This window comes from Camellia sinensis, chromosome 5, assembly GCF_055761805.1.
Source record: "Camellia sinensis isolate YWXY chromosome 5, ASM5576180v1, whole genome shotgun sequence".
In the NCBI taxonomy this organism is placed as follows: Eukaryota; Viridiplantae; Streptophyta; class Magnoliopsida; order Ericales; family Theaceae; genus Camellia; species Camellia sinensis.
The window spans coordinates 57333570-57351686 of record NC_138965.1 but is presented as its reverse complement, the minus strand read 5'-3'; the positions used below and the strand labels follow the sequence as shown (position 1 = coordinate 57351686).

Below are 18117 nucleotides of genomic sequence, written 5' to 3'. Positions count from 1 at the left end.
ATTGTTTTTGTAAATATAAATAGATATTATGTATATGTGAAGTAATAGATTAAATTTGAGTTTTTTTCCCCTATAATCTGATGGGCTACGTATTTTCTCTTACTTGGTAGCTTCTTTTTTTTTTTTATATTTCTTTGTGATTTATTTGTTCAAGAGATTCTATCCCACTTGCAAACACGTTCTTTCTTTATGGGAACGCATTTCTCACTTGATTCTTGCTATGAATCACGGAATTGAGGTTATGGAGCAGATTGGTCAACCCCCAATAGGAGGTTCCTGCAACTAAGATACCACCGATATAACAAAGGCATCAAGAAACATATAACAATAAAAAATTATAATGATTGCATTCACAGGGGTAGACCTGTTGATAGAGGCAGTTTATGGGCGGAGTTGTCTCATGTTCATTCTAGCTGGAATTGTCCTTGGTGTATTGGATGGGTGTTTAATGTGATAAGATATCATAGTGAGAGAGATTGGGTTGTCTGTTGATTTCTAGTGAGTTTTTTCAGATTTTATTGCGAGAGAGGCACTGGTGGACCTGACTTTGGAAGGGGGAAGATATATGTCGAGCAGTGGACCTCTATGTCCAAGATCAATAGAGTTTGGTGTCCACTGATTGAGAGGAGTGCTTTCCAGATGTTTTTCAGTCTTTTTAGTCTCATATCATGTTCAGAATATGTAGATTGTTCAGGATTGTGTTTGGACCCAAGCCCCTTCAAGTTTGTGAATATGTGGCTTAGGTAGGAAGGCTTCATTGATTTGGTTAAAGGCTGGTGGGAAGGTTACAAGGTAGAGGGCTCATCGAACAACTATCTGGACAGGAATTTTGAAATTTTCAAAAGACAAAGAGATGGAACTGGGAAGTGTTTGGTAAGAGGGGTGTGAGGATAGCAAAACTTTTAGGTTAGATCAGATATATTGATCATAATGAGGGTAAAGATGACAATTCAAAAGTCGAGTAAGTGGAAAGGGCATAGATGAAAACAGAGGTTGGAAGACTTATGATTTTAGAGAAGATTTGCCGAAATTATAAGGCTATAGAATTATTGCTTAATCAAGGAAAAAGGAACAAACACACGCTTTTTTCACATGATGGCTAATGCACATAGGAGAGCTAATCAAATCCTCAAATTCCCAGAATAAGCTTTATGCCACCTTCGACTCTACTTTCCTACAAGCTTCTAAACTCTCATTCCCCTCTTTTTCCACAAGGTGCGCTTGGTAGAAAGATTGTATGTATGAGTCCTAAGTACTCTAAAAATTCAGACTTTGGGGTTTCTACCCTTTCGCTAAGGTCCTAAACTTGATAGGCAAGTTCATCCTATTCTTCTTCATTTTGAGCCAATCATAATACATCTCAATATAGGCCTCCTGAATTGACTCCTCATTCTCATTATCTGAAAACCCAACTTCTTTAGAGCACTCCCTTTGGAGCCAGCTCACCTCACTAGTCTCACTGTCTTTCTTCCTAAGCTTATGTTAGCAACAAGGGCCACAACATTTTCCAAGTCCACTAGAACATCAAAACAAGAAGACTTCCCCTCACTAGCGTCAGTATCACTCCATTTAGCTACTCAGCCCTTAGCCTTAGTCTTTTTTTTATTAGGACACTCATTAGCTATGTAAGCAAATCCTTAAAACTTATACTGACACCATGGGATTTCTTAACTTTGCTACTTTGGGACTTCTTTTCATTCTTACCCTGATTGGACTTTAAAATCTGCTCTTTCCTAGAAGACATGGCTAAGAAGTATGGTCATGGATACATTATACAAAATGAACAGGATAACCCGGTAATTTTCAAATTATTGTATGAAACAACACATGGGGAACACACAATATACAAGTTTATATATCTAATATGTCATATGTAGATATACCATTCAAATATATATATATATATATAATAAAACAAAAGCACCATAATACTAATTCCTATAAAAATACATTGCTTTTCTTTTATTATTGTATCTCAAGTAATTTTCTGCAAATTTATAATTAGTTTTATGTATATCCAAGCGATAGACACGTGTGTCCCCTGTCCAAAGAGTGTACCAATCTACAAAAATTTAAAAACTAACAAGACACATTTGGACGCATGTTCAACAAGTGTCAAGAAGCATCCGACGAGTGTCGATGTCCGACACATGTCAGAAACGGACATGTCACCTTCTCAAAAGTATCTGTGCTTCTTAGAGATGTGGAATTGCTACCTTTTTTGAGTTTGATGAACCCTTAAAATTTCTTCATAATTCTAATTAAGTCCTCTTCACCTATGTCACCATCATAAGAGAAGACTACATCCTCTCCAATAGCTTTGAAAGCCATTCGACTTCTTAGGTGGGCACATATTCCAGTTCAACTCAGGCTTGAAGGGATTCTAAATCCTTGATCTCTTCTATAGCAACGACCTTAGCCTAAAAAAGTTTAGGGGGAGACCAGAGGACCTTCCTCACAATCTTGGTTTCACTCGCGGGTTCCTTTAGGCTGCAACTGGAATTGACAATGTCACCAAGTCTAACATAAAACTCATCAAACGTCTATGAAGCACAGGTACTCTAAAAATGTTGCCGTACAAGTACCGGGTAGTTACCAGATGCGGCTATGCATACCAGGTACGGCAAAAATGCACCAAGCACGTTTTATGCGATCAGCTAGTACGCAATGGGTACGTTTTTGGGTACGCCGGAGTAAAAAACGAAATTTTTCTGCAATTTCAAGGGTATCGAAGCAATTTTTTTGTCCATTTCAAAAAATTAAATAAATTTGGGGTTCTTTTGTAATAATTAAAACATGAAACAAATTGAAATTAGGTTTACTTGGTTCGATTCGATTATCTCCTTCGAAAAAATACAGTCAACTCCAAGAGAGAAACGGTCAGTGATTGAAAAACTCCTTTGAAGGTGCTGATTCTCTCCTTCGAATAACACACTCCGGTGAGTTTCTCTTCAATTCTTCCTCTTCTTCAATTCTTCTTCCTCTTTCTTTCATTTTTTTTTTCAGATTTTTTTCTCTTTCTTCGCAGCAAATAAAGAGGTCTGTCGTTTTTTTTCCTTCGTTTTTCTTCGATTCTTCTTCCATTTTTTTTCAGATTTTTATTTTCTTTCTTCACAACAAACAAATTGATTTGCCCTCTTTTCTTTTTTTTCCTTCGTTTTTCTTTGATTCCTCTTCTTCTTCCATTTTTTTTTTCAGATTTTTATTTTTTTTCTTCGCAGCAAACGAATTGATCTGCCCTCTTTTCTTTTTTTCCTTCGTTTTTTTTATTCGATTCTCTCCTTTGATTTTCTCTTTCTTTCATTTGATTCTTATTCCTCTTTCTTGAACTCTCCATTTTTTTTTTAACATATATTTTTTATATTTTTTCCCCACAACCACTAGAATTTCATGTAACTTGCAAGTCTAGAGCCTTCTCTTTAATCATCTTCAAAAAAAAAAAAAAGAAAAGGTAATGTAGAATCACCCACGCTGTTATTTAACTTTGCCCATTTCTGTTGTAGATTGTAGTAGACACAATCAGAAAATTGTAAGTTAAATATTTGAAAAATCATATACTTGAATGAAGTGAGAGAATTCACAAATTATTTTGTTGATGGTTATATTACAGGAATATGAGTTCATCATGAAGTATAGGTTCAACTGCAAGTGCCCCTTCTATTGATACTAATCAAACTAGGGATGAAAATGCTCCTTTTTGAGGTTACGTTATGAAAATAGCTAAAAAGGGTGAAAGCATAAGTGGTAATACCAAATTTCGGTGTAATTATTGTAATATTGAGTTTCAAGGTTCATACTATAGAGTCAAAGCACATTTGTTGCTACTTTCTGGGCATGGAATTATAGTGTGTGCATTTGTGAAGAACAGGCCTGATCTTCTTGCTGAAATGCGAAAGGCAGATAAAGAAGCTGAGAATAGGAAAAAGATGACAAAGCTTAAAGATGTTCCTTTACCTCCTCCTTCCCGAATTAGTCCTAGCGTAAGAGTGGTAGGGGATGTTGGAACATTTAGACTGGATGGCTATGAACCAAAAAAAGAGAGACAAGTGGAAGTAGTGCCTTAGATAAAACATTCAATCAAGGTGCTTGAGAACATTTACATTCTTTAATTGCTCGCATGTTCTATTTAGCTGGTTGCCCTTTCATTTGGTTAGGAATCCATATTTTGTGGGTGCTTTTAAATTTGCTGCTGAGAATCAAATTATAGGGTTTGTCCCTCCTGGTTACAACTTATTGAGGATTACTCTACTTCAAAAAAGAAAGAGCAAATATTGACATGTTGGAACCAACAAACAATCATGGAATCAAAAGGAGTTGAGTGTAGTAGCCGATGGATGCACCGATACACAAAGGAGACCTCTTATCAATCTCATGGTAGCATCTAATGGTGGAGCTATGTTTGTAAGAGCTGTTAATTGTGAAGGTGAGTACAAAGACAAGTATCATGTTGCTAAATTAATTAGTGATGTGATTGATGAAGTAGGCCCTCATAATGTGATTCACGTAATTACCAACAATGCTCTTGTTTGTAGTGCAGCTGGATCAATCATTCAAGATAATTATCCGCAAATATTTTGGACACCTTGTGTAGTGCACACACTTAATCTTGCTCTTCAAAATATTTGTGCTGCTAAGGAAATTGGAGGTGCTACCTATGCTTATGATGAATGCCATTGGATTACAATTGTGATTGATGATGTGATGTTCATAATAATTTCATCATGAATCATTCTATGAGATTGACAATTTTCAATGAGCTTGTGCTTAGATACACGCTTTGCATCTGCAATTGTTATGCTAAAAAGGTCTAAGCTTATGTATCGTGGCCTCCAAGCAATGGTGATAAGTGAGAAATTCTCATCCTACAAAGATGATGATGTCAGAAAAGCGGCTCTTGTTAACAAAAAAGTGTGGGATGATATTTGGTGGGACAAGATAGAATACATACTCACATTTACTTTGCCAATATATGAGATGCTTAGATCTTGTGACACCAATAAGCCATGTTTACATTTGGTCTATGAAATGTGGGATTCAATGATTGAGAGGGTGAAGGCATCCATTTATAGGCATGAGGGAAAGTTAGAAAATGAAGAGTCGGCCTTCTATTCTATGGTGCACCAAATGCTAGTGGAGAGATAGACAAAAAGCAGTACACCACTTCATTCTCTCGCACATTCTTTGAATCCGAGGTTTAACTCATTTTTAAACTCTTTTTTAAGATGGTGAAAGGATAGAATTTACTTATTCTAGATATCATTTTTAAACTCTTAATAACATAACATAATTTACTTTTTATTTTTATTTTTTTTCCTAATTTTGCAATCTAGGTATTATAGGGAATGTGGCTTTATGATATAGAGGGCTAGAAATTAAGGTCAAAATTAAAGATGGACCTAAGTGCAGAGGCCGCCCCTATTAGGCGACCAGGAATGATTAAAGGAGTACGGCTAAAGGCCAAGGGAAATGGGTCAACAGTGGACCGGAGCAAGTCCAACCTGCCAAAGGTCCGAACAAGTTCCATAAAGAAAAATGGCTAAGTCAAGTTGCGAAGGCAACACTTGCAACGGTCAAGTTGTTGAGGCACTTTGTCTTAGTGCCGCCAAGTATTGTCTGCATCGTCATCTCAAGTATTGTCGGCGCCGCCATTTGAAGTTGCTGAGGTAAAGAGAGAACCAAAGCAACTAAGTTGCAGAGGCAATACTTGCAGCGACCAAGTTACTGAGGTACTTTGTTGGTGCCACCATTTGCACTTGCCATGAGAAACAGCTACTGCCGCAACTACAGTCGCCACAGCAACTACAACCGTCGCAACTAACTTGTGGAGGGAAGACTCCACCAAGGTGATAACAGCCTTTGGAAAAGCTTCCTCTCCATAAGTAGAGGCTAATGCTTGGCGCTGATAGCAGGCCCCAAGGCATTACTAGCGTAAGACTGATAACAGGCCCCCCAAAGTCATCATTAGCTCGGCGCTAATAGCAGGCCCAGAAGCTCACTAGCTTGGCATTTATAGCAAGCCCCAAAGCTTATTGGTTAGAGCTGATAGCAAGCCTAGAGATACCAGTGTACCGCAACAACCCCGCGAAAATGAGAGCAAGGCAGCCCGAGCACAAGGGACTCCCTTTCCATTTACCCAGGTCATGGACCTACCTTGGTTGCTCGGGCAGGACCAAGGAAGCCTCCTTGGGCTTGGTATTAAGGCACAGCATGGCTGATAGTAGGCCTAGCTATGGCCTTCGCCCTTAGAAGCTGGGGAGTTTGTGGTTAGGTGGCTAAGGGTAAAGGCGTCGCTGAGGTGAACACGAACATAGCGGATAGTAGGCTATAAAATCCTGAGAATGCATGTCTTGGCAAAATTGAACTGAGAAAGAAAATGTTGCAGCAAACATTACCGCCGCAAGTGCATTTGCTGAGATTCAAGCTGAGAAGGCAAGTTGCAACGGCAAACACTCCCGCCGCAAGTGCACTTGCTGAGGCATCTGTGCCAAACCGATAGTACATAGTACAGGCAAAGGGACACGTGACATCTTCAGCTTAGTGGTTCAAGGCAGAATATTCCATGTGATTCTTAGAGATACATGTCCTCACTTTATTTGACCACTTGGTATCCTTTGGTGCCAAGGAAAAGCCTATAAATAGGACCTATTCACCAAGGTCCAAGAAGAGGATTTTTGGGGACTTGGGGAGATGCTACCCATTTGTGCACTGCCATTCTTTTCTCTTTGAACCACTTGCTCCACCCTCACCTGGTTGCTCACTTCTCCAACAAGCCCAGATCTGTTGAACCATTAACATAATTTTGACTCTCTAATCATTGTCTTAATTACTGTTCACCTCGAACCCCCCTACACATGAAAATCCCATTCGTGTTCCTCCTCACAAGGATAAAGAAATTTCTGAAATGAAAACCAAGTGCCTTAAGAGATACTTTCCAAATGCAAAAGAAAGAAGGGTTGTGAATACAAAGTATGCCAAGTTTTCAGGTTTTTTGGAAAGTTTTGGAGACATTGACTCAATGTTTTTAAAGGCTCAAGGCGCACCAAGGCGTTGAAGGTCTCTCAGGGCCTAAGCGCACGGCGCAAGGCGAGACGTGGGCTTTATTGAAGTAAAGCTCATAGTCTTAGTAAAAAATTAAAAAAAAAAAAATTAACATAGACTAATCATTCATAGTACTAAGACAACTTTTTTTTACATAAAAAGTAATCAAGATTCAAGATAAATTATAGAATAATTCTCAAAGCCATGAAAGTGCATATTACATAACATTCCAATTTTTAAATATCAAATAATCCACATTCAATAAAATAAAAATAAAAAATAAATAAATAAACACCAAACATCCAAAGCATAAATATCCAACAAATACTAATATATGCCTTCACACTTAAAAACATCAATATCATAAGAAAGGATAGGTTAAGTCGGTCGGTCGGTCAACCATCATCCTCAACATCAATGGCAAGCAAACTATAATCTTCTTCTCCATCAGTTGATTTATATCCCTCAACATCTTCCTCATCTGTGTCATGTAAGCCCGCTTCCTCTTCATCTATTAATTGAAGTGAAGTTAATCTTGATGATTTAGATATCGTCGGTTGTACTTTTAAACGTGAACTTGTTGCTCTATTTACATGGCTACTTTCTTCTACTCCAGAAGCTCTAGCAACAGTGGCCCACATCAAGCCATCATCATCATCAAACACTGGCTCATTATCTTCATCCAATTCTCCATCCATCCTCCCAAGCAACCACTCATTGCTTTCATCAATATTTTGCAAAGATATGGGATCAAGAGTGTTGCGCATGTCATACCTAAATCTCAATGTTCTATTATATTTGACAAACACTAAATCATTGAGTGTTCCAATCTATTTTTTTTCTTGCTATGAAGCTGCAAATATTAAAAAGATATTAAATTCTATATAATGAGAATAAAAAATATTTGAATTCAAACAAAATTAATTAGAATGTTAAATACTCACATGTTCAAATACACTCCAATTTCATTCATAACCCGATGAACTACATGTTAGGCTAAGGACTTTTACGACAAAAGTTTGCAAGTTTGGAGTTTTAGAACCATATGATGCCCACCAATCAGCTGCGATAATCACTAAATAGAAATAATTGTTACCAAGTATTGAGTTTTACTAAAAGTATTACTAAAAATAAACTCTATGAGTCTATAATATATTACCTGGTGCCCTTGTATTTCTTTACCTAATTGCAACAGGATTGCCAAAAAGGCTCTCAGCCTTCGTATAAATACCCATCTCATTAGTGATCAAATCTTAAACAGTGACATCCGGGACCAACCTTTGCATGCATTCATAAAACCCATTCATCACTTCATGATCTTTTTGCACTTCTAAAGCTTTTGGGTCGAAGAATTCTGGGTTAAGAAAGTGCGCAATGCATTCTTTCAAAGATTTCATTATACTTCTCTTCTTTATGATCAAATCAACTTGCAATGCATTCTTTTGCCCTATCCATTGCCTCATAAATGTATCCCATGGGAGGTTTCTTCTCGGTATCAACCAATCTAAGCACTTTGACGAGAGGACCCGAGACCTTAAGGGCAAACACAACAGTATTCCAAAATGAAGGCATCAACAAAGTTTATGCCATTCTTTTACCTTGTAGCTCATTTACCCATTTGCTTGAGGTCCAGTCTTTGAAAGTGACCATCTTTCTCAAACTGTTTTTTTGTTAATGCATCCAAGACAAAATCAGAAAGGCGGTTGCAAATCTAGTTTTGCAGGCTTGATCAAATTCTTCAGATTTGTATAGCGCCTCATCATGTTTAGCAACGTAGGCCAGTTGTTAATGTAGCCACGTACTGCAATACCCCTTTCAAATGTCTTTTTCAATCGAGGTATCTTGAAAATGTCTTCTAACATCAAGTCCAAGCAATGAGTAGCACATGGTGTCCAATACAAGTGTTCATAGTTGGCTTCCAAAAACCTCCCTATAATGTAATAATTACGAAGAATTATTATTTTCAAGTTTTAAAATTTTAAATACAAAACAAACTATGAGTAAACAATTTTGACGTAACGAAGGAGGAAATATTTTTAACCGCCAACACATTAGCTACAGTACTATTAGTGATAACTTGCACCACATTCAATTTTCCAACTTTCTCTACAAACTTGTCTAGTAATTTAAATAGCTTCTGCCCATTCTTTGAATAGTTAGAAGCATCAACCGACTCAACAAACATGGTTCCTCTTTGACAATTAACTAAAAAGTTAATCAATGTCCTTCATCTCTTATCAGTCCAGCCAGCAGCCATTATGGAATACCCATATTTTGCACAATCCTCTTTACGATTCTTCATCAAATCTTCAATATGTTTCACCTTTTTTTTTAGTTGGGTAACCCGCACTTCATGATAAGTTGGTGGCTTCATACCAGAACCATATTGCCCAATGGCTTCAATCATTGGTCTAAAACTCTCATAATTTACTGCATTAAAAGGGATTCCAGCATCATCCATCCACCTTGCAAATCTTTGCCCTACCCGAGCTCTCATTTCCTTTTTGTAAGGGTCATTCGCATCAATTTTGGTTTGCTTCCCTTTGCTTCCCTTTTGCTTGGTCTCTTCGATTTTTCACCACTAATTCAGGATTGGGTGTGAAGTAACATCCATAGGCCCTTTTCTCTTTGGCATTTTGGATTTTGATTTGGATTTGGATTTGGATAAACCTTGGCTACTACTTGTCAATTTACGGCGTTGATTGACATTGATCTCAATATCTTCATCTTCATCTTCCATGTCCATGTCATCGAAATCAGGCAACATGTTCATTTCTTCTTTTTGTGTCTTCTTTTTTAACATGAAATCTCTAATCTCCTCTTACATGAGCTGGACACTTCGGGCAAGCAGTGACATTCCTATAACCTCCCGTGAGGCGGCGTTTCACCGAATAAACACCTCCATTTGATATTTTTCCATAAAAATTACACCCAAACTTGTTTAAAATTATTCTCCTCCACCAAATGGACATGTTGCCACGCCGGATCTTCTCTGTTACTTTCCGATGTCATTTTCTACACAAAAAATTTAATAAATGGAAAATAATTTCAATGTAATGTAATGTGTGATGAATTAATTATTTGTGATTTTTTTTCCTAACAGAGAAAGAAAAAAAAATAGAAAGGAAAAAAAAACAGACCAACAGCACAGTGTATTAATTAATTATTTGTGAATAATTAATTATTTATAAAAAAAAATTCAGTGTATTTTTTTTAGTTAATCAATCAGAATCAGTAATATAAGTCTTATTTTGTAACTTTATTTTTTTTTTTTTCTAACAAAGACTCAAAGGCATAATTGAACCCAAAAAAAAAAAAAAAAAAAATCGCGCAGTCGACAGAGACAAACAAAGCAGCCCAAAAGAAGAAAAAGGAGAAAGGGAGAGAGAGAGAGAGAGAGTCGAAGTCACAGAAGCCCCCCAAAAAAAAAAAAGACCACCAAAGCAACGAAGAAGAGAAAAAAACAAAGCAGTCGACAGAGACAAACAAGCAGCCCAAAAGAAGAAGAACAAGAAGAAAGAGAGAGAGAGAGAGAGAGAGAGAAAGAGAGTCGAAGTCGAAGAAGCCCAACAAAAAAAAAAAAAAACAGAGCTGAAGAAGTCGAACCAGAAGAGAAAAAAAAAAATTTGCACAGCAAACCAGAAGAGGAGAAGAAGAAGAAGAAGAAGAAGAAGTCGAAGCACACCTAAAATGTGGAAGTCAAAGTCCAGCAACCCAGTCAAAGTTGAAGTCCAAGGCGAGAGAGGAAGAGACGACACAGATTAGGGATTCATTTGAATCGTATTTGGGTCATATTGTATATGAGTTGTAATCCTCTATGGTTAGAGCCATTCAAACACACACCACAGCCGTTAGATCAGAATAAGCTCCTAAGCAATCAAGCACGCCTAGGCGCGAGCCTTGCGCCTCTTTCGCCTGGTTCAAGTCGCGTCTAAGGCGCGCAACTTCCTCAAAGCGCCTCGCCTGGGTCCTGTTCAGGCGCACAGCTTGCGCCACGCTTCACCTTGCGCCTAGGCGCACTTTTCACAACACTACATCGACTCAATATATGATAGAGGAGAAATGGAACCTGTGGTTTGGTGGTTGGCACATGGCTCTTCTGCACCTATGCTCCAATCATTAGTGGTGAAATTACTTGGCCAACCTCGTTTCTCTTCATGTTGTGAAAGTAATTGGAGCACATAGTCTTTCATTCACTCCATGCGAAGGAATAAAATGACTCTACAGTGTTGTAAGGATTTGGTTTTTGTGCACTCTAATATTCGCCTTCTATCAAGGAGTCGTCAACAATACACAGAAGGAGAGAGCAAGTTATGAGACATTGGTGGAGATGCTTTTGATTCATTGGAGGGCTCTGGTTTATTAGAAATTGCAAATCTTTCACTTGATGAGCAGGAGATGGAAGCCATATTGTTTGATGATGAAGTTGATGGAATTGAAAGTTGATGTTCCTAGTTTCATTAGGGTTATCATTTATTTTTGTTTAGCTTGTTTTTGGCATGAAACTCTCTTTTCTAATTTCTTCTATGTAATGACATTAAAATAGCTCGTTGACTTACTTTAGTATTAGTATTGTTGAAGAATGATTTACTTTTTTTTTTGGGTAATTGCTCCTTTTAATTATGTTATTAAACTTTGATTTGTATGTTGGATGTTAGCTATAAATTTAAAAAAAAATACATAAATAAATAAAAATAAAAATAAAAATACAATTAGCATACCACAGTCATACCAGTACCCTACTTTTTTAGAATTTTCCGTAACGGCGTACTCGTACCCACACCCACACTTTCTAGTCAAACGTTCCCGACACTTGCATAAGAGCTTGGAGTACGGAGTTTTTTATTGCGAGGGTTCCCTCATGGATAAATACACTTTCAAATGTCCCATGCACAGTGTTTTAAAAGGCGCACACCTAAGCGCGAGGCACAATGAGGCATAGCCTCATGCTTTAAACAAGTCGAAGCGAGGCAAGGCGAGGTGCAATACATAAGGCGCAGCAGCTTAGTCGCTGAGGCGACAGCTTTTTTTTGAGGCGCGAGGAGCGGGCTTCATGAGCTTTACCAATTTTTCTGCTCTAACTGTTAATTAAGTGCTTTTTCTTTTGTGGGCATACCCACTGGGAATCAAAGCTCTTCAATATAAAATGCTCAAACATGATCAAAAGAGAGCAGAAAGTGATTAAAAAAAACCATAGGTGGAGAATATTATAAAAAGCGATCAAAAAGTGAGAAGAAGACACGATTTCGGCTTCTTCATGTTCTTCTCTTCTTCTCCTCTACTTTGGTGGTTCTCTTTCTCTTCTCTTCTTCGATGGGTTATCTTGGTTGCATTTATCTCCCTGCCTTTATTTTTTCTTCCTTTAATTTTCTTCTCTTCTTTTCTTATTTTCTTCTTCTCTTCTTCAATGGGTTCTCTTCATAGGTCTGCCTCTATTTTTTCTTCTCTTCTTTTATTCTTCTCTTCTTTTGCTTTTTCACTGGATTATCTCTCTGTTTTTTCTTCTTTGTTATGCTTGTGAAGCTTGCTTTATGCTTTTTAGAATTCTATATATATTTGTTATATTGAAAAGTTTGCCTATTTTATCATTTTCTTTTCTCCTACTACTTGCACCTCGCCTCGCACTTAGGCTATAGGAGACCTTATCGCCACGGTGGGCCTAGAGCCTTTTAAAACACTACCCATGCATCCTTAGCAATTCCACAATATGAGATCCTCCTAAACTCATTGAGTGACACGACACAAAAAATCGCATTCAATGCCTTAGAGTTCCAACCATAATTTTCAATGCCAGTTTTATTATATCCAATTTTGACAAAACAGCCAAATATATTCATTAATTAGCTTCAAAAGGCTCTTATGTAAGGTTTCCAATAGTATCACTAGAACCATCAAATAAAGGGGGCTCATACCATAGAACCACCCTCTCTAGGCGTATCTATCTCCATAAACATGGTTAATAGGATCTACTTATGCTTTTACACTAAACAAGCAACCAAGAAGCTCCAATACCAATTGAAAAGGCGACAAAGGTGGGGACACATTTGTGCCCGGATGAAGAGTGAATACGTCAAACTCTCAATTCAAATTACCAAGCCATGGATTAATCAATTCAATTATTCAATCCCAATATATATATATATATATATGTGTGTGTGTGTGTGCGTGTGTGCGCATGTGTATATAATCATGCATATTCCAAATACAGTATACATAAATGAAGAATAAGAAACATGGCAATATATGGAAAACCATTTGGTAACAACAATCCCCACATGATGAACAATCACAAGCAGTCCCACCTTTTAGAATCCACTAGATGAAGTGGGCGTTAGCAGAGAGAATAAAATACCCAAAAGTCACTAAAAATGTCAAAAAGACAAAGCCTTATACAAAAAGTCAAAGATTCCTTTCGTTCTCTCTACTTTTTACACCTTTTTTTGTAAAAAGTTAAAAACCCATTCCTATAAACTTCAATTTTTTCACCTCATATTTTAGCCAAAAAGCCATTTCCCAAACCAACCCGTAATTTAAAGACTCAAGTAAAACGACTTACAACCCAAACCCTAGATGTGTTAGCCTTGATATCTACCCCTTCAAGCTCAAACTCCACTCACAACTGCCTTTAACTTCTATGTCAGCCTCCTCTTGTCTAGATCTACTCTCCTCTCGGTTCCAATCACAATCGAACAGTTGACAGGAATATCCAATACACAGTGAATGATTAAAATGTGTATGATGCAAGTGGTTTTTGCAAAACAATCAGAGAAACGCTTTCTTCAAATCAATTTGTATACCAAAAAAAAAATACTTCTCTAAATCAGTATGTATGGTCTAGCTTCCTAGGTATTGGAGGCTCTTTAAGAGGCTAGGGTTCCTCATGGATTATTTCTATATGTCTTTATATGTTTAATAAAGCATTAGCCTTTTCTAGTCTTTCAAAAACCAAGTCAAATTCATGTTCAAATCCGCATGCCCACTCAAAGTTGACTTTTCTTTTTACTCATGCAAAATGTCTTGAACTAATGCAATATGCTCATGCAATTTTACCCTAGATTGGATCGAAACACGCATTGTATTGTCATCAGACGTCTTCACTCTTCAGCACTTTAACACTTAGACCTCTACACCTAACCTAGACAACCACCACATGTTTTTGTCTACATCAATTGCCAGCACACTAAATCCTAAATCCTATAACAAAAGGAAAAGTACTTAACTACTAATAAGGAAATTTCTGTACATTCCATACTAAATTGGAAAAAAAAAACTAATGAACACATAAAACTCGAAAACACAGAATCTTATGGACATAATCAAACTATGCAATTCAACTCAACAAGGACATAATCCCTATTACAATGGGCTCGGCTACATTAGTTCTACACCAATCAACTTTTTGTGTAACCACATCATCTCTCAAATCGTATGCAATCAAGTCTTTTTCACATCCTCACGACCCATTGTTTTCAATCCTTTTCTCAAATCGTATGCAATCAAGTCTTTTTCACATCCTCACGACCCATTGTTTTCAATCCTTTTCTTATCCTTCTGGGGCCTTCAACTTAATCAAACCACTACACGATACCAATGCATTCAACATGTTGCACATAGCCAAACCATGTCACAGATAAATTTCCCCACTTTTAAAATTGCCACTCAATGGACTCACCCTTCTTAACGTGTCCAAACCAATCATTTAATGGATACACATTACAATTAGTGGTTAAAAGACAAAATAAAGCAATAAATTCTCTAGTTAATGAAAGGGCAATGTTATTAACTGTAAATTGTTTTGGTGCATGAAATGTATGAACAATGAATTACCCTCACCCAAAAATTGGTACAATGTGGTATTTTACATAGCTCACATATCTCACACTGAGAATTTTGAACATGATAAAGCAAATTTAAATACATGTGAGTCTAACATATTATGACAGTATTTTGAAAATGCAAAAGCCATGCCTAATATGAATTACCATCCGATGCAAATGCATAAACACTAGTTAACTATTTGTGTGGTTGCTAGACGTGCCACAACAATGAGGCCTCTTGGTTTAAGCTTTCATTCTTGTTTAGATTTTCATTTATCACAAAAAGGAAAAATAAAAGGAAATTTTTTAGATAGAGAAATTAAATTTTCAAGAAAACATAGAACATTCTGAGTTAAGCCATCTCAATGACAGTCTCACAGATCATCGGACTACAAGCAAATAATGATAAAGTAAAATACATCTCCGATTTTTAGCAAAATAAATCCAAAATTGATGTATCTAATGCTCAGTGTCTTTTCAAGTTTAAGATCCACTTATGGGCACTTAAACATAGGACAGGTTATTTCTGGCATAACAATTTACTGAAATCCTGTGCTTATCATGTAGGAGGATTCTTATCATATGATTTGGCCACTTCAACCCAAGTCTTAATCCTTCTACATCAATGCTGGAGCCTTCACATTTATAATTTTGCATACATATCCAGAGGACACCCATAAGTGTCATACTTGAACACCAATCAAGATCTCTGAGATATGACCTTGTTCAACTGTAAGCAAGAGGACACAAATTTATGCATACACAACATCATATGTGTTTCTGGAAGACCTGTCAAAGATGGTTATTAAATCAAAATATAAGAATATGAAAATTGGGATATTATTTTGGCAAATTATAGATGTTCAACATATTAGTGTAGTTGATAGGAGGTCCCTGACTAGAATATGTATAGTTCCAAACTTGAGGCAGGTTGTATATGCAAATAAAGATACATGAGTTGCTAAGTGCCTGAAAGCGTCCAACCAATTTCATAGGTGTGTCATGTCAAGCCTCACAGTCCCTGATAACATTTCTGCTCAAAGTTGTCTCCTTTGAGCCCAAAAGTCGCACCGTGACTTTTCTACAGTAGAATCAATTTGGACAATCCCCATCATCATTAGATAGATGGCTTGAAGCCACAATAAAATTTGGCCACCGCTCAACTCATAGAATCTCATCATAGGGTTTGCAATAAACAATATCTAATGCACATCATTTCAAAAAGGTAAATTACCAAGAGAAAGACAAAATTTTTACTGCTATTTGGCTCACATGATCTATCTGAAGAACTTTATCCCATAGCATTGAAATCACGCTCTTTCCATAACCTTTTTTTTTTTGTATCAATCAGCAACCTAGGAGTCCAATTCCTCTAACACTAAAAAAAAAAAAAAAATACTATCTAGATGGTTGCACATAGATTATTACAAGCACAGAAAAGGTACCTCCTCCTATTCTCTTTCTGTGCAAAAGAAGAAGAAAGTTGACACCAACAAGCTGGTATGGTTTGAGAATAGGCTGAAAATCCAAATCATCAGCCCCACATGCGGCGCATATATCATCCTACAATACCAAAGTTATGACTAACCAACCATCAACTCCCTCAAAACTACACATATATAGATGTATAAATTGTTATATATATACACACACACACATTTAGGAATTTGAAACTAGTTTATTCTCTTCAATTTGCCATCTAAGCATCAAAAACAATTAACCTGAGTAACAATCTTCACTGAAGAAGCATCAACCTCAGCATATCGATCACAGGCTGCCACCGCAGAACCATACAATTCCTTCCGCAGCTCCGCCGATATCTTCGCACACTTCTGCAAAGCCTTTCCCACCACATCCCCTTCCTCTACCTCTTCCTCATCATCATCATCATCATCATCATCATCAAAATCAAAACCAAGCTCGCTCTGCTCCGATTTCGATTCAATCGCCTCAGCAGAATCATCATCATCACTGTCCTCATCAACTACAAACCTCCTGCCTCGCCCCGTCTGCGGCCGAACCTCCCTCTCTTCGTCCACATCGTCATCATCCAAATTTTCCTCCAATTTTTCCACGATTTCAACAGAACTGTCGCTGCTGTGATTAGGACTGGATTGAATTTTCGATCCATAAGCGAAAGACTCGATTGGAGGAGGGATTTCGGAGGGTTTGATGACCCGGGATAGCTTGAAGGACTCATTTTCCCACTCGTCGTCGGAGATTTCGTACACGCGCTTCATTTGAATAGGTGGGTTGGAGTGATCAGAGCATGTGAAAACCCTAGAAATGGTTCTAGGTACTCTCTCTCTCTCTCTATCTCTCTCTCTCTCTCGCTTGAGACTAGTAGGGATTGACTGAGAGGAAGTATAGCTTGGGAGTGAAAGTCGAGAGCGCCATTTTTATGGGAGAGTGCGAATAAGAAAGAAAAGGACAGAAAAAAAAATAGAGAAGGCGGGGTACAAGAAGTAGAGGAGCAGAAATGTGACGAAGTATGTTGGATACCCTACGAGGACAATGAAGGAAAGTACCGCTGGTACGAATCCACATGTTAACATTTGTAGGGAATAGAAAGTTAGGAAGGTGATTAAAGGGGTAAAATTATGTTAATAGTTTAATAATGGTAAAATGGTTGGAGAAAGAGTAGGAGCAATTGTTTGAGGGATTTTTTTTAAGTGTATCTTATATATGCTACGCAAGGTAATTATACCTTTTTATTTTACATTTATACATTTATATGTATTAGGTTATATTAAAATATTTGAAAACTTACACATTGATGACCTGTTAAGCAGGTCACTTTCCAGGTAAATTAATAAAATAATATATTATATGACTAAAGGTGTAAATGGTCACAAAAAATGTATAAATTTTCACAAAAGGGGTATATTTTCACGAAAGGCGTAAGGAATTTCAGAAAAAGGCGTAGCTAATTTCTGAAAAGTTACACTTTTTTCTGAAAACTTACGCCTTCTGTGAAATCATTTACACCTTTTATGAACACTTACTCCTTTTGTGAGTTGACTTACCAAAGGTGTAAACAAACGAAAACTTACACATTTTGCTTAAGCTTACACCTTTTCGTGAAAATACTTACACCATTTTTGAAAATTTACTCCTTTTGTGTAAAAATTTTTGGCATAACATTTATACCTTTTCTTCGAACTTACACCTTTTGTGGAAGCCTAACTTAAAGCTTTTTCGGAAGTCACTTATACCTTTTGTGAAAAAATAAATTCATCAAATTTACACCTTTTGCTTAAGC

General features: G+C 37.0%; 1 protein-coding gene across 1 annotated transcript in view; it reads right to left on the bottom strand.

Annotated features, from left to right (window-relative positions):
• The window catches only part of ETL1 (SNF2 domain-containing protein / helicase domain-containing protein), a 41693-nt gene extending 24279 nt beyond the window's left edge, over positions 1 to 17414 (bottom strand). The window contains exons 1-2 of the mRNA XM_028270451.2: positions 16577 to 17414; positions 16301 to 16418 (exon numbers count right to left, since the gene is read on the bottom strand). Of these exons, the coding sequence (XP_028126252.2) occupies positions 16301 to 16418; positions 16577 to 17095 (637 nt within the window). The 5' untranslated portion in view covers positions 17096 to 17414. The remainder of the gene's footprint in view (positions 1 to 16300; positions 16419 to 16576) is intronic.
• Between the last annotated feature and the right edge of the window lie 703 nt (positions 17415 to 18117).